This window comes from Triturus cristatus, chromosome 2_2 (assembly GCF_964204655.1).
Source record: "Triturus cristatus chromosome 2_2, aTriCri1.1, whole genome shotgun sequence".
Taxonomy (NCBI): domain Eukaryota; kingdom Metazoa; phylum Chordata; class Amphibia; order Caudata; family Salamandridae; genus Triturus; species Triturus cristatus.
The window spans coordinates 749,658,947-749,686,302 of record NC_140582.1 but is presented as its reverse complement, the minus strand read 5'-3'; the positions used below and the strand labels follow the sequence as shown (position 1 = coordinate 749,686,302).

At 43.5% G+C, this 27,356-nt stretch overlaps 1 protein-coding gene across 1 annotated transcript in view; it reads right to left on the bottom strand.

The window, feature by feature from the left end:
* Positions 1-27,356, bottom strand: part of FRG1 (FSHD region gene 1) — a 110,230-nt gene that overhangs the window by 37,359 nt on the left and 45,515 nt on the right. The window contains exons 4-6 of the mRNA XM_085641988.1: positions 11,206-11,328; positions 6,624-6,681; positions 6,289-6,403 (exon numbers count right to left, since the gene is read on the bottom strand). Coding sequence (XP_085498114.1) covers positions 6,289-6,403; positions 6,624-6,681; positions 11,206-11,328 — 296 coding nt within the window. The remainder of the gene's footprint in view (positions 1-6,288; positions 6,404-6,623; positions 6,682-11,205; positions 11,329-27,356) is intronic.

The following is a 27,356-nucleotide window of genomic DNA, read 5'->3' as shown; positions in this document are numbered from 1 at the left end:
TCCCTACTTTTAGTGAAGCCCTCATGTGACTAGGGAACTCATTTTCACCAGTGTCCAGCACATGGACTCAAATTGGCTTCCCTGTTCACTTGAAATATCGAATGATAAAACAAAGACATCAAATGAGTATATCTGCTCATGCGGATATATGTCCTCACATGAAAAATAATGCACCCTGCCTTAGGGTTCAAAGGCCTGCTGTAGGGGTGACATACATATATTAGATAGAGTGACTTTGGCATGATACATAGGAGTGTGTCATGTCATGTTTTCAATTATGTTTTGCACCATGTAACGCAGCCTGCAATGGCAGTCTGTGGGGAATTTGTATGTGGGTCCCTTAGGGTGGCATAAGATATGCAGCAGCGCTTAGGGACCCTCTTTAGTACCCCTGCTCCACTGTGCAAGGAGTACCATTTACTAAGGACTTGCAGGGGTGCTAAAGTCCTTTGCCAATTGTAGCACAAATAGACAAAAAGTTGTTTTAGGGAAGGAGCACTGGCACGGAGGTCCGGTTAGCAGGCCTCAGTGCACGGTCGAGTCGAAAATAAGCATCTAGTAGCTAAAAAAGGGACAAAAAGCGAGTGGGTAAATGCAACAAAAGTCCAGTTCTTTACATGTTCTTTAAAAGATTTTTCTAGAAATTCTCAACCCTGCTGCACAATAGAAGAATACCCATGTAGCTTCCAACAACTCAATGCTATCTACAAGTATGAATGTCAAGTAGTTTTAATTTTTTTAGTGTTCCTGGGGTACAACGCAGTTCAAAACATTTTTGCCCTGACAGAGCTCCTGCCAAGTTCCTCTATAAATTGAACACAAAACTATTATTCATAGCTGAGCTGTATAAAGATCCATCCAGTCATTTCCAAAACCTCTCCATAACTGGCTACCATTATGCCAAACTCCAGTTCTCCCATGTCCCAGATCAATATATTTATGTTGGTTCCAGGAAAGACCTCAGCTTACCCCTGTTTTCAGCTACTATAATTAAGCCTTTTCGTTACAAAAAATGTAATCATCATATTTCTAATTCTATTTCATTTGAGGTTATGATGATAAATCATCCTTTTTCAGCATTCTCCATTTCCCAAGTTAAGCGTATTACCTGCCTTCCATGTCACCTTCTAAACCAGAATTTGTTTGAGAGTAGTGGGCTGGGGTTCGAAAGGTGTGAGTTAACATTATGGTAGCACTGGATGTATTTTTAAGAACTATTTTTTAAAATAAAAAGAGCAAAAAACAATAGTTGTTTTTAACTACAATGGTTTCCAGGTTAACCCCTTCAGTGCCACGCCCTTTCCCCCTGCTGTGCCGGGCGTTGCACTAGTGGGTGGGGTTCATGACGAGATAGTCTCGTCATGGGCACAGCGCAACCGTGCTCCATGACGAGACAATCTCGTCATGGGCATTGAAGGGGTTAATGGAAGTCATTAATTCGGCAGATTTTTGTGTTGCAGTAGTACATAGAGGAAATTAGCAAGGAATGGAGCACAACAATGTTGGGGTGAGCAGAAGCAGAAAAAGCTCAGTTGAAATGAAAGTTAAGAGACAATTATTTATTAGGTGGCTGTTCAAACAGCCAGGTACCACCAGCATCCGAGAACTAGTCATGGCAAGTGCAAACAAGCATTGGAATAGCCAATAGGTCTCGCCTTTGGGACCTGCTGCATAACTAAATACTTATAAGGCCCCAAAGGCAAGACCTATTGGCTATGCCAAAGCTTGTTATACTTGTAGCCGCCACTGATTCCGCCTTATTCTATGGTTTCTTTAATGCACACTATCTGGTCGCTCTCTCAACAGACTAGGAGAACTGCGCATTTTTTTCTAAACACATGGTTCTTTTCGGGCTGCGTGATTTAATCTACTAGGTCGCAATGAAAACACCGCTGTCTACGGCGTCAGCTGTAGGGTGTGCGCGAGCCTGGCTTGGAAAAATCGGTCAGGATAAGCCGAGCCTCGATATATTATGGTGACACAAATGACACCCAAATGCTCTCTTTTGTGATCGTGTGGGCGAGCAGTTAGGCATATCAGAGGGTAGTGCTAAGCATTTATTATACACACAAGGCAGTAAAGGAGACACGCACTCAGCAGGGGTGTGGAATTTAGTAAAATATCTACTTGTCCATGGGACAGGTAACATCATAAATCTACATGTCCTGTACAAAATCCACTTGTCCCTTTGGTGCCTTGATGTGCACCGTCAAATAATGGCAGCACTCATTATAGAAGAGCTCGGATAATAGCCTCTCTGGTTATGTCAGGCTCATAGTATAGAAGGATTTGAAAACTCGTGATTTCCGTATTTTGCCTCTTTTCTGCAGACCTACACATTTATCCTTTCAAACAATGCCATCCATCCATCTTTTCGCTCACCCATTCTTCCTCTCATCCATCAATTTACCCTTTCACTCATCCATCCTTCCACTCATCCATCAATTTACCCTTTCACTCATCCATCTTTTCGCTTACTGATCCATCCACCCTGCAACCCATCTATCTTTTCACCCTTTCCTTCATCAACACATCCATCGTCCATCCAACATCCCTGTCACTCATCCACCCTTTCACTCGCATCCATCCTTTCACTCACTCATCCTTACACGTTAATTATGGGCTTTTGTCTGCCGAGCTCCAGACAGAAGAGGCTCATCCAAACCTATCCTTCCAGCTCCAAATCGACCATTCAAACTCATCCATCCCTCCTTCCACTCATCCATCCATCCTTTCGCGCATCCATTCATCCACTTTCACCCCCTCCATCCACCTTTTCACTCATATCCATCCACTCTTTCACTCATCCCTCCATCCAGCCATCCTGTGCTCTTCCATCTTTCACTCCTCCATCCCACTCAAATCCATCCACCCTTTCACTCATCCCATCATTCATCCTTTTGCTCTTCCGTCTTTCACCCCATCCATCATCCTTTTCACTCAACTCCATTCACCCTTTCACTCAAATCCATCCATCCACCATTTGACTCATCCATCCATCCATTTGACTCATCCATCCACCGTTTCACTCATCCTTTCACCCATCAATCTTCACATCCTTCCACCCATCAATCTTCACATCCTTCCACCCAGCCATCCATCCATCCACCAAGCTAGCCATCCAACCATCCATCCATCCATCCTTCCACCCAGCCATCCACCCACCCACCCATTCCATCAGCCATTCATTCACTCTCTCTCATCCATTAATCCACCCTTTCATTCAACCATCCATCCCTTCACTCATCCATCCTTTCACTCATCCATCCACTTTCACCCCATCCATTCACCCTTTCACTCATCCATCCACACACATCTATTCACTTTCACCACATCCATCCATTCACCCTTGCACTCATCCATCCATTCTTGCACTCATCCATCCATCCATCCACTCATCCATCCATCCATTCATTCACGCATCCAGCCTTATATCCACCCATGTATATATCCATCAACCCTTTCAAGTAAATTATGAACCTTTGTATGGAACTGCAGAAAGAAGAGGCCCATCAAGAACTCCACAGCTGCTGTTAGCTACAGTGGCGTGTTCAGATGCCCCTGGTGCAAGCACAAAGTGAGAGGAGAGGCCCAGTGCAAGGAGAGAAATTAGGGTGCACCTGAGGATTGCATGAATTCTCCATGGGTAAACTAATGAACATTAATGTAAGCCCTGGATGATGTAAGATATGAGAGGCCAAGGGGAGCGGGGTTAGCAAGTACAGGCTCTGGGTGAAACATAAGGTGCACAGGAAAGGCAAAGTGCAAAGGAGGGTTATGCAGGGGCTGCAAGAGAAGAGAAAGCATGGGCTTTACTGTAGGCCCCCGGAGATGAGGGCAGGAGGGATCTTGGGGCCGATTTGAGGCTGAAGGGTGAAGCACAGAACAAAAGGCACGGGTCACAAGGTTAAAGTCAGAGCATGAGCCAAGAGGCCCAGCCTCTTACATTTCAGTGATGTGAGTGTTCTGGAGCTGCATCTTGTGCTTGAAGAAAAGGAAAGGGCCAGAGGAGGGCCTGGAAGCCTCGGGGAGAAAGCAAAATGACTCTGACTTGCCTGACAGTGCTGTGGATGTTTTATATGGAGCTGCAACTTTGAGCTCAGCTCACTCATGTTGTTCTGCTCTGGTGAAATTAAAGTGCAGGCCCCAGCTTTTGAATTGCCCCTTTCACTGCCAATAAACTGCTCAGAGCTCCTTATTAACTGGCTGTGACCAAGAGGGTTAAACAGTTGTGTATCAGATTACCGTAAACCTGTCTACTTGTCCTTTGGACAAGTTAGAAATTAAAACCTCTTGCCCTTGTAAGAAATCTAGATGTCTCGGGCGTCGGGAGATAGGAATTCCCCACCCCTGACTCAGTAAAGAAATCCGACACCAATTTATTAAAAAAAACACATACTTTATATAAATGCAGATTCCAAGATCATTGGAATCGGGCAAGTACTTTTCAAGTTATGCGTAGGCGAGACCTAAAAAGCTATTATGCATGCTTGGCACTGCAGGCGGCATAGGTAAAAGCTTCAACAGAGATATGTCAATTAATTTTACAATTAATCAAAGGTACTTTGTGGAGAAACCAAACGCAACAGATATTTGCTCCAAAAAGAGAAGGGAACTCTGCAAAGCTAATTCATTCAGTGCTTTGTCGAGTTCAGGTCTAGTTGTAGGACCCCCAAATCAGTTGTGAAGAATTATCTGGATGTGGTAAAAATGAACAGTAAATGCGTTTTTAATAAGTCAGTTCTGACATTCACCCCTTGTATTTTTTTTGCAGCTTTTATAAAGGCCAAACTCGACTGAAGGTACTGGTGCACTTTACATGAGCACCAGTTGCACTAGACAAGGACACATTCATGTTCTATAAGCACAGGGAGAGCAAGTTATTTGCCCAGATCCACAGGATGTTGAGCTGACACCAGGACTCGATCCTGGTTCCCCACTCAAAAATTGGCCGCTCTGACATTCACATTGTCTCCCGTAAAGAAAATATGCCAGTCATAACATGTCACAAGCACACATCACAGGATCATTCTGTTTACAAGGACAACCATCTACTTAAAAAAGCACCTCATATTAAACTCTAAAGAATTGTAACTATGTTCCTCCCTGTATTTACAAACTACATTTATACAATAAAAATTCCTCCCTCCCGATCCTAAAAAGAAATTTTAAGAATGTATGAAATCGATGTGCCCATTCAACATGCAAATACAATAAATGTTTTCATTTTATTGAGACCATAATACAGTAGTGATGGTTGCTTGAATTGCTAACTTTACTTCCTTCAAATAGGGCGGGCCTGTGCGAGTCACTTTCTCATTTCCCCGGATGCAGTGTTTTTTTCTATTTGGCTGCTGGTCCGCTCACAGGAATCGGAACAGAAAGGCATCGTCAGGACTGACTCGGGTGAATCTTCAAGTGAAGCAAGACAAGTTCTTTCATCTGAGACTGCACTGGACATCTGCAGTGTCTGATGTCCACGAGTCTGCAGGTGCTAGAAAAGGTGTCCCAAAATGTCTGCTGCGCGGGAAGCAGACACCTCGAGTCTGTGAAGTGTGTCTTCAAAATTCATGAAGACAAACTGCGCAGACTGGATTTCTTGGCTTTATGCTACCTGTAGCCTTAACGCCACCCTTTCCTAGCACATCACAGGGACGAGCTGGAAAGGGTGTGGTGACCATGTTCTCACCTCCCTGATTGACGGGAAGCCCCAGAGATACAGGGCTTCAGTAAAACACGCCTGGGGCGGATTTTATCATCAGGGCATCAGAGGGTGGAGACTGGTCGACAAGGCTATGTCTTTGCACAACTGCTGACCTCACAGTCCTCAGGGCTGTGATAGCTTCAGCCCAGCAAATACTCTACACTTTGGGCATGCCCAGGGGCAGCATTTTAAGGAATGCTTGTTTCTGTCACGGACGGAAGCAAGCACAGTGAGTGACAGGGTGCATCACCCCCATAGCCAGAAAGCACGAAATGTGTGCACATTTTTTTTTTTTTTAAAGTTATTTGCAAACAAATTGCCTTGAGATGACAGTAAAGGGGGCGGTGCTCCGACGCCCAACAGCAGAAACCGCCGCTGACTTGGTTTCTCTTACTGTTTAACTCACTAGCTCATTTACATAAATAATAGTTAAAGATATTAAATATGTCTGTCATCCTTCTTTAAAAGGATGAACTTAAAGTCTTTTTATCTTGTTTTTGCCGTTACAAATAAAACGTTGATTTTAACAACAGATGATAGAGTACAGCCAATTGTTTTCAATACATTTAAAATAATTTACTCACATCTTGAAAAACTGGCTCCCACTGCTCTCTCGATCCTATTGCATCAGAGCGCCCGATAACAAGTCCTTCTGAATTTATTCCAAGATACTTTCCATAGCCTGATTTTAATGCAACTCTTTTGAATGGTGGAGAAGAGACAGAATAGAAACATTTAAGAACGCCCATAGTTTTAGTATCGGTAAGAAGCAAATTCAAGGTACTTAGTTAAGTGAGTGAGAGAAGTCAGTGTTGATTTATTTAATTATGACATTTTATGGGAAAGACAATGAAGAATGTTTGCAGAAACATAAAACTGATTTCAAAGACATAGTGGAACATATAGTGAAGCCACTTACCTGGTATCTGCTAACTTTATTGCTGTGAACTGCTCTGGAGGACTTGGTCCATCATCGTCTGCAAAACAAAGATAATTCATCATCTTGGTCCTTACAGTATAGGAAAAACTTGACACTTATATATCACCTTAGATATTTAGTGCCACATTTGCAATGTGCTTCATACTGAGCTGCTTTTACTTTGGAAGCTGGGAAACAACTTATAAAAGAAGTGTAGCTTTCAAACTAGAATGAGACTTGCATATTGGTACTTTTTCTACTACTAAGTCTCTTGCCATTTGCTCACTGCCTTTAAGCTCTCCTTTTCTTAGACTTTTATTGCGAGCCATAACATTTTCAACCGACGAATCACCAATTTAGTGTCTGTTCAATACTTTTAACAAAATGTGAAATGTACTAAGTGCATCATAATCTGTTAAACTGTATCATGTACATTCATAGAAAAACAACCATTTATGAAAACCCAAATAATCTAAATCCTAGAGGAAAAACAAATTAACAGAAACCAGTTTGATAAAATAAAATAGTAACAGTTAAATAACTAACAAGGTAGGGAGAAAATAAGCATTCTAAAAATGAGGACGGAAGGCGTTTCCCTCTCAGAAACAAGGGGCAGGGAGAAAAGTAACATAAAAACAACAGGAATTAGGGGGGTCAAAGGGAAAAAGTTTATAGACCAGCAAGATGAAGTTTCCCCATATACTAAGTAAACACAGAGGTCATCTCGGGTCTAAGAAGGTAGTGAACACAAAAGACCAAGGCAGGTGAATTGAATCCCCACAGGGATAATCCCGAAAGAGGACTGGAGCCCTCACTCACCAAGAGGTGACATGCTTCATCATCGGGTTTGTTCCTCCAGTGGAAAAACCTAGTTCCAAAGGGGGCTACAACCCCCTCACTAAGAGGGAGGAGTCCAGGGATTTTGTTCAGCGAGGATGAGGCTGTATGTACAAGGAGTAGTGTTCCTTATACTGTGAGTGAGGTAAAAGAGAGCAGTGCTAGAGAATCAGTGGTGAGAAAACTAGTGGTGAAGTTAAAACTGACTAGTGAATACCAAAAAAGGCTTTACTGTGTAGATTTCACTGTCAGGATTAAAAAAGTGCATTAGGTAGAGTAGTGGAGATCCGGTCTCAACTCATTGACTGCCCCGGGGTACCGACGGAGAGAGCGGGCCCCCTTCCCTGAGTTGATCATCGGTGTGGTATTATTACTATTATTTTGTTCAATTTGAGCACACCACAGCAGTAGCTTTATCTTTCACCCGGTCCTGAAGAAAGCCCAGATCCTTGTATAGATCCCAAGGGCTGAAACATGTCAACCTATTGCGAAGAGTAGTGTTGAATCTCCACTACTCTACCTAATGCACTTTTTTAATCCTGACAGTGAAACCTATACAGTAAAGCCTTTTTTGGTATTCACTAGCCAGTTTTAACTTCACCACTAGTTTTCTCACCACTAGTTTTCTCACCACTGATTCTCTAGCACTGCTCTCTTTTACCTCACTCACAGTATAAGGAACACTACTCCTTGTACATACAGCCTCATCCTCGCTGAACAAAATCCCTGGACTCCTCCCTCTTAGTGAGGGAGTTGTAGCCCCCTTTGGAACTAGGTTTTTCCACTGGAGGAACAAACCTGATGATGAAGCATGTCACCTCTTGCTGAGTGAGGGCTCCAGTCCTCCTTCGGGATTATCCCTGTGGGGATTCAATTCACCTGCCTTGGTCTTTTGTGTTCACTACCTTCTTAGACCCGAGATGACCTCTGTGTTTACTTAGAAAAGTAACATAACCATGGAATGGTGTGAAACAGTATGCAAGAGGTTTGGGGGAAGAAGGGTGAGGAAGGAGGGGAACCCTTAAAAGATATATTAAAGAATATGTGAAAGGTTACTGAGTAAGAAAATGTGGGATGTTTTAGTGTAATGGCTCCTCAGGCTTTGTATTCTATAAAATACAAATTCAATGAATTGTAGCCTATGAATCTGCAAAATAACATAAGCCAATTTGTAGTTGTGATGAGTTGTGTACCAATTCCATGACATGTAAAAACGTATTATAAATAATGTTCCAACTCAGAATATGTAGAGATTTACAACTAGATGAAAATGTGTACATGTGATGCATACTGTGCAATCATATACAAGAGATTTTCTTAGGATGCTGAAATGTGATAAAAGGGGTTAAAGTCAGAGCCTGCTCACGTAAGTAATAACAACAATAAAAATATTTGAGAAAACAAACTTTTGCTGAGCTTAAGTGGTAAGGTCTTGATTGAGCAAAGGCCAAAAGTAGCGCAAATTAACTGGAATACGCTGGTCATATCTAAACAAATTTCTAACTTTGCTAAAAAAAAAAAAAATGGCAAGAGTGCAAAGTGCACATTGTGCAAAACACTGTGGAACTGCCTATGACACAATTTCAGCCATTGCTAGGAGACTGATTTCTGAATTGTCTTGGACCATGATAGTTTGATTTAACAGGACCCTTTATCACATGCCAACATTCTGTGGCCAAAAGAGGTAACATTTCTCAGGTTTCAAAAATGGTACTGGCATAATGATGGTATCACAGATAATAGACACACATGACATTTGACCTGACGTCACAGGAATTTAAATCATGTCACCTACATACAATTGCATTTAAGATACCTGACTTCCTGGCATGGTCAATTTTATTACTGCATCAAAATGTTATCCTGTCAGCCCAATTACTTCAATGGAACTGAATCAGGACTACAAATCTCAGAAAGCATTGATCTGATAAATATGAAGACAGGTTTGGAACACCTGTATATGAGATACGGAGTCACCTAGTGACTCTATTCTTTTACGCCACTCACACTTCCACGCTCAGATGCTCATGCAAGTATTGCATTGTTTGTTTACAAAGCACACCTAGGCAGTACTTTATAATGGAAAATTTTCCACTAACAGATTCAGTATTAGGAAACACAAATTTGTAAAGCAGATGGTGTTGGACCCTGCCCCAATTCATTTAAGGAAACCATTTAAATGAAAGAAGCTACATCATACTGCAGTAATAATAAAAATAAAAAAAACATAGCGCACACACAGTAATGGAAATGACACAAAATAAACTGTATCAGTGTCAAACTTCCAATCGGAACTTTCGCCACACACGTTTCCTCACACCTCTGTTCTTACTTGTAGCACACCTTCTCTCAAGTACTGTGCTGAAAAAGGCCTCTTTTTATACTATTTATTAGCGGCGGAATTAGACAGGCTACACAATCCCTTTACTTTCCTTCACTCTTTTCCACTTCTTGCCCCCAGATACCCTCTCAAATCCCTCAGCCTATCCCTCTACCTAGCTGCACCTACTTGCTACCTCTACAGCTGCAAAGTCTCTGTGGCAGCTAGTCCTGATTTTTAGCCTATAACAGGTTGCTTCCAGGGGCTGGCAGTTACCCTTTACCAGAGGAAATATCACGATGAACTAAAAAACAAACAACAAAACCCTACAAGGATGAAAAGTAGGTTGGTTACAGGCACTTGGAAGTTATGCCATGGGTGAGACAGCAAAAAGGGAGTACATGAAGGCGGGTGCAAAATGGGAGGTAGTGGGGAGAAGCACACAGAGGGCAAAGAGCAACACAAGTGCACGGGGGGAGAGAAATACATGAGGGAGACATACACTCTCACGGAGTGCTTAACCAAAAAGAAAAAAAGTAGTGGAAGTATAGAAGCAAGCCAGCGAATCAAAAGTGATAGTAAATAGGCTATGCTCGAAGGGAGGGACAAACACAAGATTGACAAACTGGGCCATGAATAAGAAGTAGGCAAATGATAGGGTCAGAAAAACCATACAAAAGGTAAGCAATGTGTGGGGTCCAAGCTCATGTATATTCTTAGTGAGCCCACAATATGTCGTGCAACAGACAGAGCACGTGCTGGTAGGCGTGACCTAAAAAGCAGTAGACTACTGCCTAAAATCTGTAAGGTTGGCTAGTATGTAAATGTTTAAGCATTTCGGAGTTTAAAAATAATGCAAATTAGTTTACCAATTTGTATTAATTTGCTTTGGAATAAAAGCAGCAAATGTGGAACTGTGTTCAGTATTGATGTAATTAAACAGCAATATTGCTCCCGAGAGATTAAACTGAACGTGCAACTGCGGAAAATAATAAGAGTATGGGGATACTTGTTCTGCTACCTCACCAAAATAAACAATACATTTGGAATGCATACCCATTTATAGAAAACCTTTTCAAAACGCACTATCGTTTCAGTCACTGCAACTTGGTTCATCCAGGAGAAGAATTTGGAATAGGAAAATCAGCTCAAACTGACTAACCAAATAAAATGCTTTAGAGTTACTAATATTTTACATGTTTGCAAAAGAATGTACATCGTTTTGCCATGGCTCTTTCAGTGTGCTATGGTTAAGACAGAATATTGAATAATCGTGGTTTTAACTCTGTAAAAATTACACAAGTAGCTGCAATTAGAGGCAGTCTATTATTCAATTTTTAATTAACAGTCACCTCACATAATATCTGTTGCCCACAGATTCACGAGGTCAGATAATACAGCGGTGTGTGTTTTCCTGAGACTAACCTTTGTGTGGCGCTCCGAGAGTGAAGAGGCCTGTGTCCAGGGCATGAATATACGCTCCCTGGTCCATCTCTATGGCCACTGATCCAGATATTTCACCAAAGTTTTTGATGGCCCACCAGATTCCTAAAAACATTTAGGGGAAAAAAAACAAAATTCAAAAGCAGAATTTATTCTTTATGAAAATCTACTCCAATTTGCTTTTCCCATCGCTAAAAAGGGAGAATTGGTAAATGGTGTAGAGACATTGTTCCTACATAACATTAGGAACAAGCAGTATGAAAAGATGGCCCTGCGGAGACATAATACGACTTCCATTTTCTAAATGCCATTTAAAGTGGGTCTATGAGAATGCACGAGTAGAACCTGTGCTTCTACCCTCACATACTTGAAACAATAAGCCTATGAACAACTGGTGAAACATGAAGCTAGCCAAATAAAACCAAAATATGCTTAATATAAGCGACCAGCGGCAACTGCGCCAGGTCATCATATTGTTTGAGCAGTGTGCTACATAAGCATCCCCACACAGTCACTTTTCGACAGATGACCACCTGGAAGCCTGAGGGTGAAGAGAAGCAGGTATCACCATAGGGGCTTCTAGATATAATTATTTTTTGGATTTTAGATAAACTACCTGAAATTATTATTCTTTTAAAAAAAAATTACGTTTTGTTGCCCATACAACAAATATACAGACACAAAGAGTAATTCACGATGGCATTGGTATTTGGCAGAGCATAAAACCAGTGGCAACTATTTTGGGCCAGTTACAGGAACAACAGTTTCATCACCAGCACTGGCTTCGATAATTGCCAAATAGTTTCTATTGTCTTCTCAGCCGTCCATCGACTCCTACATAGGGTGACCTAGCTCGTTGAAACAAAATGTCATGACACCTACTCGAGCTGTGTAACTAGGAGAAGCAGGCTCATGCATTAGAGAGAGCCAACATTTTGCAAAGAGAAGGGCAACTACAGTCTAAAGCGTGCGTGTAGGAAGCAATATTTAACTTTGGACCATGTTAATCTAACTTTACATCCTGAATAGGAACTTGCCTATGGCCCCCAGTAAATGTAAATGGACTATGGGAGAGCTCAGTGTAGTCTGAAATAACATTCCCCTTTTTGGAAACGTGAAGAAAGTTTAGTCTTGAAGACAGATTTGGAATGTAGAAGATGGCAATGTAGCATACTGTACAGACGAGAACGTCCTCTGTATGGTGCGCAGTCATGCTCCTTGCCCTGCATGCCTTAGCTGCGAGAATCTGTTATCCTAGTTTTGGTATTTTGGGTCCAGCCTCACACTAAACCAGTGTGTGCACAGAAGCCTAGGCCTGCCCTTCACGTACAAGAGGTTCTAGGCTTGCCCTGAACCAGAAAGGGCATACCAAGCAAAGCCCTCCTACTTACAACTGCCATACAATACGTAACAATTTTCAATCGGATTGCATGATGGTGGAAGCATAGTGTGTCCTGTGGTGATCAGTGTGACCGGGCCTTTTTACCTGTGTTGTGTGAGTGGAAGCCTACTGGCCCATTACCCAAAGTTCCGCTGCTTACAGTGAACCCGAAATCCTTGAGCCACAATCATGTGTGCTTGAGGCTTGAGCATTTGTGCATATGCTAGTGGAGTGGTGTGCTATACATGGCTGTATGAATGATCCAAAATGACACAGGCTTGTGGGTTCCATTTTGGAATCCCTTGGCATGTTCATGTGCACCGAATGGAGGGAAGGTTGGTTTGCCAGACAGTGGGAAGTGAATTGCTCACATTCATGTGACTGGAGGGTGGAAACACACACACTGAAGTGGGGAAAGAGCACACAAACTCCCCCTATCCATAGAAATTCATTAGGCCCTTCTGATACAGAGGGCTGCTGATTAGTCTGAAACTGGCATTTCGAGGATGCCGGAGTGAAGGTTAGCATGAATAATCTGCTGTTAGGGTGTGAAGGAGCCTTAGAAGGGAAGCAGCCCTTTGTCTCTGTTCATGATCACTGTCAGATGGGCTTTTGATAGCAAAGGTCAGACTACTCACACATTTTTTAAACTCTTGTGGGTGCTCCCGGCTGCAAACAGCCCTGCTGCAAGGACCATCAATTAAGACAAAGGCAGAGTCTGGAATACAGCATGTAAACCTCATATGAAAAGAGAACTGCTCCAAGACAGTTTTGAAAAAGACAGACCAGGAATCTACATACCCTGACTGGCACCCTATGTATAAACGTTGGTGCAGCTGATGCACTTGTTCCAGTTCCAAGTTCTTTTCACCGAGGAGGGGGTACTCCACAGAGTACACAGATGACCACTGGTGTCTGCCAGACAGCCAATTCCCCAAAAGTGAGGGGACATCATCTGGAATTCGATCAGAAGGAAGAATTAGTAACTTATTTTTGGACCCAAGGAGGGAAGAAAGTGCAAACTCTTCAGGGGAAGGTGACCCCTGAGAGAGGCAGTAGTAAATAACACTGATGCAGGGAGTCCATCCAATGGAGGTGTTAGACCTGGCACCATTGGCGTGGGTCTCCCTTCCACCTTTCGCTTTTGTCTCCTCTGTGTTTGCTGGTGTTAGAGGCTCTGGGCGCTGTGCCACTGCCATCCAGTGCGACAGCGCGAATGCTCCCTATTGTAAAATGACTGTATGAATTGGTATTCCCTATAATCCTAGATGACCCAAGGATAATGTTTGGAAAGTCGAATTTAGTATGCCCGAGCTCAGAATATTAGAGTGCATCTGTTGGGAGGATTATTTTTATATTCTGTGTCTGAGAATACTACTTTTGGAAAGTGGGTATTTTCTTGCCTGAGTCTTCCAGTGTGCTCTGTTGTTATGTGTATTGGCTGTCTGGTTTTGGAGGGACAGGGCAGGCTGAGCCCGACCTGGATTGAACAGAGAGATCTGCAGTTGGAGTATGGGGATGGGTGACCCTTTGATCTGAGCAGCGCTGTGCCTGGCAAGGTGAATGATGGCTACACCTCCCACTGTTCGTCTGATGGCAGACCCTCTCTTCCTGAAAGACAGAATGCCGCCTTGTAAACAAAGTGCTCCAGGACCACACCGAACTGGTTCTGGCTGGGGTCAGTGACTTGTGACTTTTGAGAATAAAGACTTTTGGGGTATAAATATCTGTGCTAAAACCCCTTCAGGGTGTGTAACTTCTGGATGTCAAGACGAACCTCTGTCTGTGTAACTAGAGGGAAAGGACTTTAAAACTTCTATCCATCTTGCTGAAGCAACTACCCAAGGGCCTGATTTGAGCTTGCCTCCTGCTGAAGTCTCAGGGACATTAGATTTCACCCATCAGCCTACTGAATTCCTATTGAGGGGGATTCTACTCGCAGGTGAGGCTTCCGTCAAGAATTCCAGAGCCTCTGGGTCTACTGCGGGAAATGCGGGCTGAGAATGATCGCTAATCGCTATTGTGGGCCGCTGCAGCTGAGGAGCTGTTGCTGCTGAGAAACCGCATTTGCCTGCGCTACAAGAACCATCGCTATTGTGGGCCGCCGCAGCTGAGGAGCTGTTGCCGCTGAGCGCCCGCATTTGCCTGGGCTACAAGAATCATCGCTATCGCTATTGTGGGCCGCCGCAGCTGAGGAGCTGTTGAAGCTGAGAGCCCGCATTTGCCTGTGCTACGAGAATCATCGCTATCGTTACTGTGGGCCACCGCAGCTGAGGAGCTGTTGCCGCTGAGAGCCCGCATTTGAAAGTGTTACGAGAATCATCGCTACCGCTATTGTGGACCGCCGCAGCTGAGGAGCTGTTGCCGCTGAGAGCCCGCATTTGCCTGTGCTACGAGAATCATCGCTATCGCTATTGTGGGCCGCTGCAGCTGAGGAGCTGATGTCGCTGAGAGCCCGCATCTGTCTGTGCTACGAGAATCATCACTATCGCTACGGTGGGCCGCTGCAGCTGAGGAGCTGTGCCGCTGAGCGCCCGCCTTTAATCACCGTCTCAGGATCATCGTGAGTGCACGTCGCGGACCGCTGCAGCTGGGGGCTGTGGCCGCTGCGAGTCCGCCTGTCATCATCGTGGCTTCCTCATGAAGCTGCCTGCCGTGCCCCTTTAAACTTCAGGTACATTGTGCATCACCGGGTCGCGTAGACCCCGGCCTCGAACTAAGTTAGTTTCACACGCTTTTGATTGCTTTTCAAGTGAATCTATATTTATGTGCATTGTGGCTTCTTGATCGCTTTTGAGCCTTGTGTTAAGCCTATATAAAGATACTCCTTTTTCTATAACTACTTGTGTGGTGTCCCTTTGTTGTGTCTTCACTGCGTTATTGTGTATGGTCATAAATGCTTCACACACTGCCTCTGAGATAGGCCTGTCTGCTCGTGCTACGTTACCACAGGGTTGAGCAGGGGTTATCAAAGGGTGTAGCCCCCTTACTCTGACTTAGGAAGAAGGGTCCCTATTTGGACATTGGCGCCAGCCACTGCCAACTAGAGATCCCCATTTCTAACAGGAGGCTCGAAACCTGAGTGATCAATGCAGTCGATTGATTTGAGTAGCTTCATCAGAGGAACAGCCGATGTCAGGCAGTCTCTATTTAGTATCCCGGTTGCTTGCAAGGCACTGGAACTTGACCTGACCGGCTGCCCCAACTAAAGCAGGTATACGATCTGCCTGTGGCAATGTTATCAACGTTGGCAGAGTGAGATGACAATGTTGTTGTATAACTTACCTTTCAGTTGAGCAAATCACAAAATGTGACAACTTCATAGGAATGACTGTGTTGAATAATTGAAAATTCAGAGTTTTCAGAGATTCTGGATAAAGTAACCTCACCCGTACTTCAAGGTAGCAAAAAAGGGGCCACACTTAAGTATAAAAGATCATTAAGACTAATCTCATTATCATTAATACTAAAATGTTAGAGTGAGAGCTCAATTAACAATTTGGCAAGACAACTACTTGCAAGGTGTGATGAAGAATATGCTTAACAGAATGGGTGTGCACGTCCTACCATTAACAATTCTATGTTTTGTAATATGTACATCTAAATAGGATCTTTTATACATAAAAATGGAACTACATAGCGCCCCTTCACGATCATAAAGATGTTCTGACCCTGAGTTAGGGTCATTTGAATGCTGGGGAGAGAGTACAGTCATGCCCCTCACGTGTCCCGTGTGTTTTTGCTGTCTCTTCACAATTTATCACTTTCGAAAATCACTGTGATCTCGTTTTGGACGTGTTCATGTCAGTGGTGTAATTCGTATCTAAAAGTGACTTACTTTACTTTGTTTTAGGTCGAGCCTAGCGCAGCGCGCATGCGCTGCTCTAGGAAAACGACCTCTCTGAATCACTCTGGACTTTTCACATGCTCGTGCGTTTCTTTTTTTTTAAGCATTTTTTTCTATTGGGCTTTGTGTGCGGGTGCATGTCACACCTTTCCCAGGAAATGTATCCGCCCACGGTCTACGGCTTGCGGTTACAAGCAGCGGCGCGCAGTGTGCCATCTGTTATGTGTCAGATTTCACACGAGCGCGCACCACTCGCGGGACGCTGCAGCTGCATTCCTTGCATTCCACCGCGTTTTGCCTTCGGGAGCGAGCAGCTGCAGTGCTTTTTGAAGGTGCTTTAGAGATTTTGACTGAAACTCTAGTTATAGATTTTATGCTCAGCTTCATATGTCTAGAACTTTAGATCTTACAACAGCTTACCTTCGCCCCCTGCCTAAAACGGAAAGGTGGAAATGTAGCACCTGGATGCCCGGTTGGGCTCTGTTTTAGGTCACCAGACACCGTAGGACACGTTTATAGTCACTGGGAGTCCATCTAGTGCTTTGCCACGAACTAGTGACGCGTCTAGGAGTTGGACGAGACGGCAAATGAACCCCGTGCAGGAGTCCAGGGGTCAAAACATGTGGCAGGTAAATCACGCAAAAAGCAAAATATATGATTAAAAAAAAATTCAAGTTAAAAAAATGTATTTCTTTACCACACAGAAGTTTTTCAGAGTAGTACATCAGATTGTCTCTGCGTTATAGAAGTGTTTATTAAAAGGCAGTTTAATAGTTTACTAAATAACATTCCTGCCCTACTTGTGATGACAATGCTAACCTATAATTAAAGTCATTTGTCTTGCGAACCCTTTATAAGGATAGTTATTTTTTATAGATTCAATATTATAAACTGTTACATCCAAGACAAGAGGTTTTTGCACAGCGCACTTCCAGAACTCGCGCACTTGAAGGTGTCGTCATAGGTGATGCACACAAAGGCGGCTTCGTGAAAAAGGATTTGCCCAGGATCAAACACATTGGTGAAGCTGGGATTAATCTCAAATTTTTCAATTTCACGCTGCAATTCAGCTAACTTCCATTTCTAGAGTGGTTTCAAGACAGTAAAGAAAACCATAAAAAATGATGAAAAACATGGTTATAACCAGTAGTATTCATATATCACTTCCTAAACATGAATATTACGTGTCAAAATTTAGACCAATAGTAGCAGGAAAGCGTCTCCTACACTTTTAAACAATAGTACGCAAACAGCTCATTGAAGAAATCACTTCGTTTTCAGTTTTGCACCCGAAAACTCGATTAGCAGCTAATCCAGCCGTACTGCAAACACAGCTTTTGAAAACAACTTCTTCTCGATTTATTCCATTTTAAACATTAACGTGTTTACGCACATCGCAATGCTGAATAAATCTAATAGATCTAAAAGTGAAAGGTTTACTAGTGACTACATGTCATGAGACTGCACTTTTCCCCGTCCGGCCACCCAACGCCAAATTATTCTTTACAGGTCCGAGCCCAAAGCAAGCTAACTCAAAACTGCATGTCCCAGAATGCACCGCCATGATAAAGGAAACAGAGGCCTGGGCGCAGGTTTAACTGCCCTTCCAGGCATGGAATTACATGGCGACCCTACAGCTGTAAGAGTTAGTAAAGCTACTCCAGAGATTGGCTGCGTCCTCTTAAAATATGCTTGTTAGAAATGTTTTATTATAGAGCATAAATGTACATTCCAAAGTTGCGCTACTTCCTCCATCTGCCAGAGAAGACTTGTAGTGACAACGTATGGTTTTTAGGTTTCCTTGTCCCCTTATTGTCTGGCCAGCAGTAGTTACTCTAAAGTATTCTACATTCTGGTAGTGTAAGTGCAGGTTCACTTGCGTAGCCACCAACTGGCTAGAGAGGGGTCACATCTCCAGCTTCTGAACAAGAGGCCAGAAACAGGAAAACGAACAGTTCCAGAATGCACCTTCTGTTTGGTAAAAAAGGTAGAGCTGCAGAGAGTGCGAGCTAGAGGGGAGCGTGAACCAGGACACTAACAATCTCCTCACTACTGCCCCCCTCTGGTCCCTAGTTCATTTTACACAGGCCTCAAACGAGCTTCATCTGCGCCCGTGTTGTTAATCTAAAATGACAACCATATGTCGTATTTCGGTAAACAAGTGACGGTGTTTAGTTTTGCAGGTCATTCATCTGTAATCCAGCATCCGTAACTTCTTGAACAAATAATCATTATTAGCATAAAATAAAGCTCCACAACACACTCCTTCGCAGCCTTCGCTTCTCTGTTTAATCTCCGACCTAACTCCTGGAGGGCTTCCCGCTCAACATGGCACAAATGTACACCTTGCACTTTGTAATTGCTAAACTCGCGGGCACCCGCCTCAACAGGTCCTGCTGGTGCTTAGTCGCCTCTTTTGTTATCAGCAGACTCCTAATAGCCCCTCAGGATCTTTGCCTCTCCTCGCTTCAGCCCCCACCCTGGGAGCGCGCGTTTTCTGTTCTCAGACACTCGCATCAAGTTCATGTTATTTACCTTTAACAGGTCTCTGCAATCCCTAATTCACCCCTGCCGTTGCTGTTCTGGTGTTTATGTTGGTTTCCCCTGGCCTCATCCCAGCTGTTTCTGCTTGCTTTCCCAAGTCAACCCGTCCAGCTTTAATTCCCACCAACATTCCTTCCCCCTCCCTCGTGTTGCTAGTTACAGCTGGCGCAGTAGTAATCAAAGGGTACATGATGAATAAAGAAATAACTCTTGGGATTTTCCCGAAGATAATTTATCAGTGTAGATCCAAGAACTTATCTACAAAATATTTATTACGAACTCTCTCAACACCGAGGTAGAGTTCGTCCTGATAGTATTAACTCACCAGAACGGAAAAGGTCACCAATGATGAAGCATGCCACAAAAGTGTGGGTGAGGATTCCCTATACATACTGGCACATGCATCAAAGCTTTTTGTGATCGCAAACGGTGCGATTCGCAAAAATCGTCCGTTTGCGTACGCAAAATTAGCTTTTGCGATACATCAAGGGTCAAGACCCTCGCAATTTGAGAATTCACAATTAATTGCGAGTTCTCAAATTGCGATTGAATTTAAGGATTGCGATTCCTTAAATGCAATGCAAGAACCACTTTGAAGTAGCGATTTCGCTACTAGGGGGTGCAAATTACCATGAAGTTGAACCTCATGGTAATTTGCAAAAACTTTGAAAAATGCCCTAAAGCGCATTTTTCAAAGTTGTAGGTCACACACACACACACACACACACACACACACACACACACACACACACACACACACACACCACACACACGACATGTGTGTCCGCAACATTTGTGCACAGATCAATTTCAGGGGTGCAACAGGGTGTCCTTTTGACACCCTTGCACCCTTGAAATTGCATGAGCAATTTGCGAGTAACAACTGGTACTCGCAAATTGCGCTTGCAATTTCCCATTCATTCCTATGGGCCTACAGGCTGAATAGGAAGCTATTCCTGATTTGCAACTCACTATTTGCGAGTCGCAAATAAGGAATGTGTAGGAATCGCTATTATTATAGCGATTCCTACATGCATAGGATTTAGCAAGTCCTTAATTGCGAATCCTTAATATTCGCAATAAAGGACTCGCAAAATCCTAGCAAGATGCATGTGTCTGTAAATCTCTTAAACCTATGGGCTTTCAGTTGTTCAACACAGTCCTCCAGATGAAGTTGCCAGATTTTGTGTGATACGATCACAAAGGGAACATGGATAGCGTGACTATGGCACTGCCAGCTCGGGCCGTGAAGTCCACGGGAGCAATGTGTGAAATCTGGAGGTATCCGCCCAGTGTAGAGATCCCGGCGCTGCCTCAGACACACTCAGGAGCAAGCCCTTCTCCAAAGATTTGCCATGTGGCACTACGTGCAAAAGACAGCACCTGGCAGCCGTGAGGACAAAGCCTCAGTGCTCGAATGGGTACTGACATCGTTGCCCAAGATAGCGCCTGATAATAGATCATCAATGCGGAGGACCCAGCATGACTGACCAAAGACTCACCACAGGGATAGAATTGTGCCTGCCAAATCTTCAAGGCCTGCCCAGGCTGTATGATGGGTCAGCCCAGAAAAGGTCCTATGCCAGAAGCAGCTGCTCCTGCCGAGGCCTCTCTGAACTCGCCATGTGGCTGGCAACTGCTCGTCTCTAGCAGGACTGTTACATGCAGTGCTGGCTGGTGTTGCCACTGCTGGTGAACCCACTGCCATGGGAAGGTTCAACTCAGCTTTCGAGCCACTCCCCCACGGACAGTTGAGTGATTGAAACAGACCTACAGCCCTTGAAACTCTATGCTGAGAGAAGTGTGTGGGGGGGGGGGGAGGGGAGATCAGTGCACCTACACTAGAGACACTACCCCATTCACTCGTGTGTGTATAGTGCCTAGTGGGGTGAAGTCGCACTTTGAAGCACAAGAAACTCCCTCCCGGAAGTCAAGTATTTCAGAACTATTGTAGTGTGTAGTATTTGACTTTCTGAGTAATAAGATACTTGTCTTTTGTGACAAGAAGCACTGGGCTGGGTAATCATCTTATTGCACTGCTGGGGGTGGTATTGAGTACTGAGAGTGATTAACTCCACACAAGCTTCTCGGAGAAGCCTGGGACAGCTTGCCATCGCTACCATTCAAAGTCACATGCTGAAATGGTTGTGCTTGGCCTAGTTTAGAAAGCCAAAGTAGGACAGGCCTGAAGAAGGCATAGGCAAATGACACCATCCCCTACGGCTGAGGCCCCGTAGCCAAGGCATGGCCAGCCAAACTGATCTGCTTTTACCTAGGGCCAGTTTTTGTTTGGACTCAAAGTGTTTTCTGGCACATTGAATAGTGATTGTGAAATCCAGATAAGAACAAATCCAATGATTATTCTGCTCAGAACTCTCCTGGATCTCCAGAACGTGTACATTGCAATTCTATCTACTGTCCTCTAAGACAGAAAGATAGGTCAATCAATGTCATCATGCTTACATATTCTTGTTTTGCCTTCATCATGATGACCGTGGAATATTGTTGATTCTGAATAAGATCTAACTTTATTGCCATATTGTCCAAATAGCAGAGAGCTTAACAGAAAGTGAATTGACTTTGGTCTAAATTTTGTTTGAAAATGAGTCATCTTCTGTTGGACATACCTTGCATAGGTGCTGATAGTAAAGTTCTTTGCCTAATGGCTATTGCCAGGAGTTCTATAAACAGGGCGAAAAGTAATGGAGATGGAGGACACCCCTGACGTGTGCCTCTATTTACTCTACAGCAGCCTACATTTCTGGAATTAATGATTAATTGTGCCGAGGCATCCTTATACATGTGATTTACTATTTGTATAACGTTTTTTGGGCTCTCACATGACAAATTATCAACAAGGCAAGTCAACCTTGTTTTGTTGTTTTACAGTTCAATTTTCCTTTTTTTTCCAGTTGCTGCACAAAGGTTGGGCAGAAGAAAAATACTTGTGGCACTGTTACATTGCAGGTCATTTGGTGGTGGAGTGATGGTTAGCAAAAGAAATAGGCATGCATGGAGGGAACCATCCATTATAGTTTCTGCACACTTCGGGGGAAACTGGAGAGGTTACCCTCACCAATGTGCAATTACTAAAACAAAATAGGGAACAACAGAAGCATAACCTAAGGCCTCATTGTTAGTGGGTGTAGTAGACTGTCACATATCAAACGCTACACAACGTTATTTTGGCTCAGTCATTGATGTTCCTCTGCACCAGGATTGATGGGGGTGTTTATGGCGCCAATGATGGCAAAAATGATATTGAAAACGTAGTGCAAAATATAAACGATAATGTACATACTGTTATTAGGCATTCAATGGGTAATTGCCTATATTAACAAGAATCACTTATTGGTACAAATTAATTTATGTTATAGCAGAAAAGAATCAGGTCTTGATTGTTGTGCTCTTTTGGTCCTTGATACATTGGATGCTATAAACAAATAGGATAGACAGTCAACAGACTACTATACAACAAATTATCACACCGAAGAAAACACAAATAGATCAGATTTATTTATCCCTAGTAGACTTGATACAGCTTATTATTAGTAAATATTTCATATCTGACTGCAGTCATTACAAAGGTTCTCAAAGGTCAATGCCTTCTATTGAGCTTCAAAGAAGCTCCCTCCATGGAACCAGGTGTGGTTGTCCATGGAGCACAGCAGGGCTGAAGTGAAGTGAAAAACTATCTCTGACACTGGTAAATGCTCCATATAGGACAGTTATGGAGATTACATGACAGACTAAGAGTCAACGCTTCATTCAGGCTTGCTTACTTTGCCCGCAACTTCAGTTATACTTTCTGTGGCCCTGCTGGGGTGGGACTACGTCCCCCAGCACACCCTTGAGGGTGAGGGAGGGCTGGACGCGCTAAAAAGTGCCCAATACTTCCAGCGGCACGGGACGCGCCCCGAGGGGGCCCGTGCTAAGACCAGGCCAATACAGGTCTGTCTTAGCCCGTCACAGACTGATCTCTTGGCTCCTTTAGCTCCCGCTTTTTGACGCCTGGAGGCCTGTTATCTGCTAAGGTATTGTGAGCTCTTAAATAACGCTTTGACTTATCTTCCTTGTGGCTAACATGAGCAAGAAGAAGGTTGCCCCTGGTCCCTCTAGAGCCCCTAAACAGCAACTACGTACCAACATTGATAGCTTTTTGACAAGGGCGGTGGACCTAGTCTCTAATGAAATTAAACTGGATCATCGTCATGTGTCGCTCACTACAGGGGACTTTGATTTACCCCCACTGTCTATGACCACTAGTGCTATCCCCTTATGTAATGATGAGCCTTCTGCCTCTATGGTACATTCGGCTACTCTGCCAAATTCATCTGTGAGGGATAGTTTTAGTGCAAGTACCTGTGACAAGGGATCTGCTTGTGCTAGTTTGGTGGATGTGGACGAGCCAAATGCTGGATCTATGACCACGTCTGCCCCCAGACTCAGTTCCAGACCTGGGCCAATGATAAATGTAGGAAAAAGACAAAAAAATCTTGTCGTTGGAGATTAGTGCTATTCCAGCGACTTGTAGGATGGATGCTTAGGCGAATGCGACTCCATTGTTTGAAAACCCCCCCGGGATAGGAGGAGCGTGCATTTAAGTGAGTTGTTGGATGCCAAATTACGCTCGCTTTACAACCGGCTTGCCACCTGGTGTACAATCGGCTTGCTGCCATTGAGGCCAATTCGTGCAAGCTGACCAAAGTAGGGGAGGGAGGTCTCGTCTGCCCACAGAAGACTCCCTCTGCTGTTGAAACTAATCCTTTCTCTAACCTTGCAATACCAGCCAGGCAATATCTGGCTCGTAATACTGGGGGCGTAGTCAACTTTAACACTCAATCCTTGTCTGCAACCACAGGAACTGGCCTGTCCCTACTGCCACAGAGAGATGGTGATCGGGCTCTCTTAATTCCTTCCACTAAGCAGGATGAAAGCAAACACTCTAGCTTGGACTCTCTTCCTGTGATTGACCTACCCCCAGCATCATGATCCTAAGTTACTGTGTTAGGCAATGTACCCAACCTGCCGGCTGATCAATCAATCTAAAAGGGCCCTTATGAATAAAGTTATTCATTGGCTGAACATTAACGTGAGTGGACAATTGAATTTCTATAATGAAATCTTTTTTGCACTGCGGGTGGGGGCATTGGTCATCTGGGAAAGCAATTTCCGGGAGATACTATAGTCATTAACGTCCGCAACCCGCTGGTTGCGGGCAAAGTCGTGGCACTAGCTAAAGCCAGCTTGGTCAAATCAAGCCCGATCAGGATTCTGCCACTGGGCTTCTTTTATAGGTATCTGGCCCCAGATATACATAAGTTTAGAAGAACCAAGCCCTTAACCAATTTTCTATCAGGGCGCACTCATCGCTCCCCCTCCAAAACAGGTTTCGGCTCTCAGAGGATTGGAAGACAAAGATTGAACTCATAGCAGGGAGAGTGTTTGTGTAGCTAATATTGTGGCTCCTGGAGCCACTGGGGTGAATACTCACATGACTTACAAGACCCCTCTCCCGTTAATGGTAACATCTGTTCGATGTATGCAGAACCCAACTTAGAACTTCTTATGCTGCCTAGAGAAGGACCAGAGGAAGACACATCAGTGGTTGAGAGCAGTTCCAACATAAACACCCTTAGCTGGAAAGTTTCTGGCTTGGCCTCAAAAATCTAAATCGGGGGTTGGCAATCTATTATTAGAGATTACGATATCTTATTTATGCATGAAACCTGGGATGTGAATTAAGTCGCATTTGATGGGTACATGTGTTTTAATCTCCCCGCTTTACCCTCCCCTGTGGGTCGTGCTAAAAGTGGTTTGGCGGCCTGGTTCAAAGTTAATATTGTTTGGAGAATTTCACTCATCACAACCGAAATGGATGAGGTTCAGGCTTTTAAACTCTGCTGGGGAAGTAAATTCAGGGCCTATATGGTAAGTGTTTAATAATAATGTTTATAATAATGATTTTTCAACCAAGGATAATCCAAACAAACTTCTTGGGATTGCTCTCACTGGTTGGTTCCCTAGTTGAGAAGGAGGAACAGGCTGGTAAACACTTTAATCTCGTCTTGGCAGGTGACTTTAACGCTAAACTGGACATTCTGCCTCTTTTATCACCTACAATTTTTGATCTTATTGCAAGTTAGGGATGCCAGGTGGCATCATTTATACTCCTTACTGGTGGCCTTTGATCTCTAATTTCACCTCATCAGCAATACCAACTTTAACTGGGAGGGGAGATGGGACCACAATTGACAATGTCTTCACCTCTTGGAGCATGTCACTACTGATTGGTGGGGTCAGGGGGACATGGGGGGGGGGGGGGGTTCTAGCATTAGTATATAGTGGTCATAACCATTTAGCAGTGCAGATGGTGATTCCTATGAAGCATCGGCACACAACTGTTGGGAGCAGTCAAACCACTAAGGACGCTGGGTGCATGTTAGTTTGGCGTTCTGCTGTCATGAAACTAGTTATGAATCAGGTCTTCAGCAGTAGTAAAGCTCTGGTGACCTCCTGTACTCAGGATACCCAAGCCCTTATGACTGTACTAAGCCATTTTTTTAACCTTTACTATGCATTAAAGGTATGCTAACTAAACCCATGGGTAGGGTTTTCCTAAATGAGAAATTCTAGTTCGACAAAGAATGTAGAGCGGCAAATAATATCCTGCGTAGGGCTTTAAAAATAAATCCCCAGAGACCAGAGTGTAATTTTAGACTTTACAAAGGCATATCTGACAGGAGTATGCCTTGTAGGATGGCCTGCAGCAGAAAGGGTTCTGGGTTAGTAGTGATGTGATATTCTAGGATTGGCTGGAAAGGACACACCTGACCAACACTGTGGAGAAATCTGCAGAAAAGCTTTTGGATGTAGTTTACCCATAGTACAATGTTCCACTAGTCACTCACCTACCTCCCCAACAGTCCCAATACCTTTTTCCCTACAATTTGGAGGTTTCAATGGTTTTCTAAGAATAGCTTGGTATTATTTGAGAGAGCCGATAGACAAAAAAGTGTTGAGAAAACGGGACAGTTGGCAGTGGAAATGTTCAAAGTAAGACTAGAGATGTTAATTCAAGATGCTGATCCACACCTACAAAGTCCTGATCAACCAAGGACCAGCATGCAGCAACCATCGTTTGAACTTCCACCAACCCTCCAGACACATATTCCACATCCCTCTCTCTCACGCACATCCCCCGCATCCACTGACGCAACAATGGAGAACGCTCTTTCTTCTACCTCGCGGCTAAATCCTGGAACAACCTCCCCCTTCACCTCTCTCTCTCTTGGAATTCCAGAAGGCATTTAAGACCTGGCTGTTCAACTGAACTCACCTGAAGCAGGAAGACCATCAGCGCTTGAATACCCTCTCGGGTGATTAGCCGCGCTTTATAAATCCGGCTTGATTGATTGCTATTGTGGATACCAATGCCAGCTGGATTTTTTGTTTTCTCAAATTAAAGCAGTTAAAACTTAAAGGGTCACTGAAAGTTTTTATATAGCAAACCAGTTAGACTTAATTTGATTCTTACCCATTTTTGACATAAAAAAATAATCATACTATTTCTGAAGACATGTACTTCAGCTTTAGATACCTGGACATATAAAAATAACATTCTTATATCAGACAGCTATGCGTTTAGATATTTTCTAAAACCGGAGTATGGTGGGAATATTAGGGTTTATGACTAGATAAAAGAAAAAAATAGAGGCAAGTTAGAATAATGTAATATTTTGCAAGTACCGGAAGACAAGCTCATTTCAATCTCTGAAATGCCAATTAAAGATTTCTAGCACTAATTATCAGGATTCATATTTGTTGCAATCTTACCTTTACGGCATATCCAACAATGTCGGTTCTAAGCGTTCTGAATAGAATTTCCCTAGATTCTAGCTAGATCTAGGTCAAAAAGTACACACGCACAATCCAGTCGACAAATCAAATGGATCAGATGTGCAACTCAGCAGTGGGAGGTAGGCATATGCTGGAGTTGTTCCAACACTAACATGGACGGAGGATGAATGAATGATGGTCTAGTAATTGACTTTATTTCGGTTCATAGAACCACAAAAGCACATTATGTAAGGCCTGTACAATGTCCATAGACAAAAAAAGATTTGAAATACAATGTAGGGCAAGTTGAATAAAATAAAAGCTATATACATCCAATAAAACAGTACATTGGTACAAACTAAAATGAATAAAATACAATGACCATACAAAAATTGCTAAAACATGTATATAGCAGCAGTTACATTTCCCTAAATGGCCTGTGAGCGATTTTCGACCCACGCCAGCCAATGTGTCCCATGAATCACATAATGTGCGTGGATCTAGGTCAAGCGCAAGAGAAGT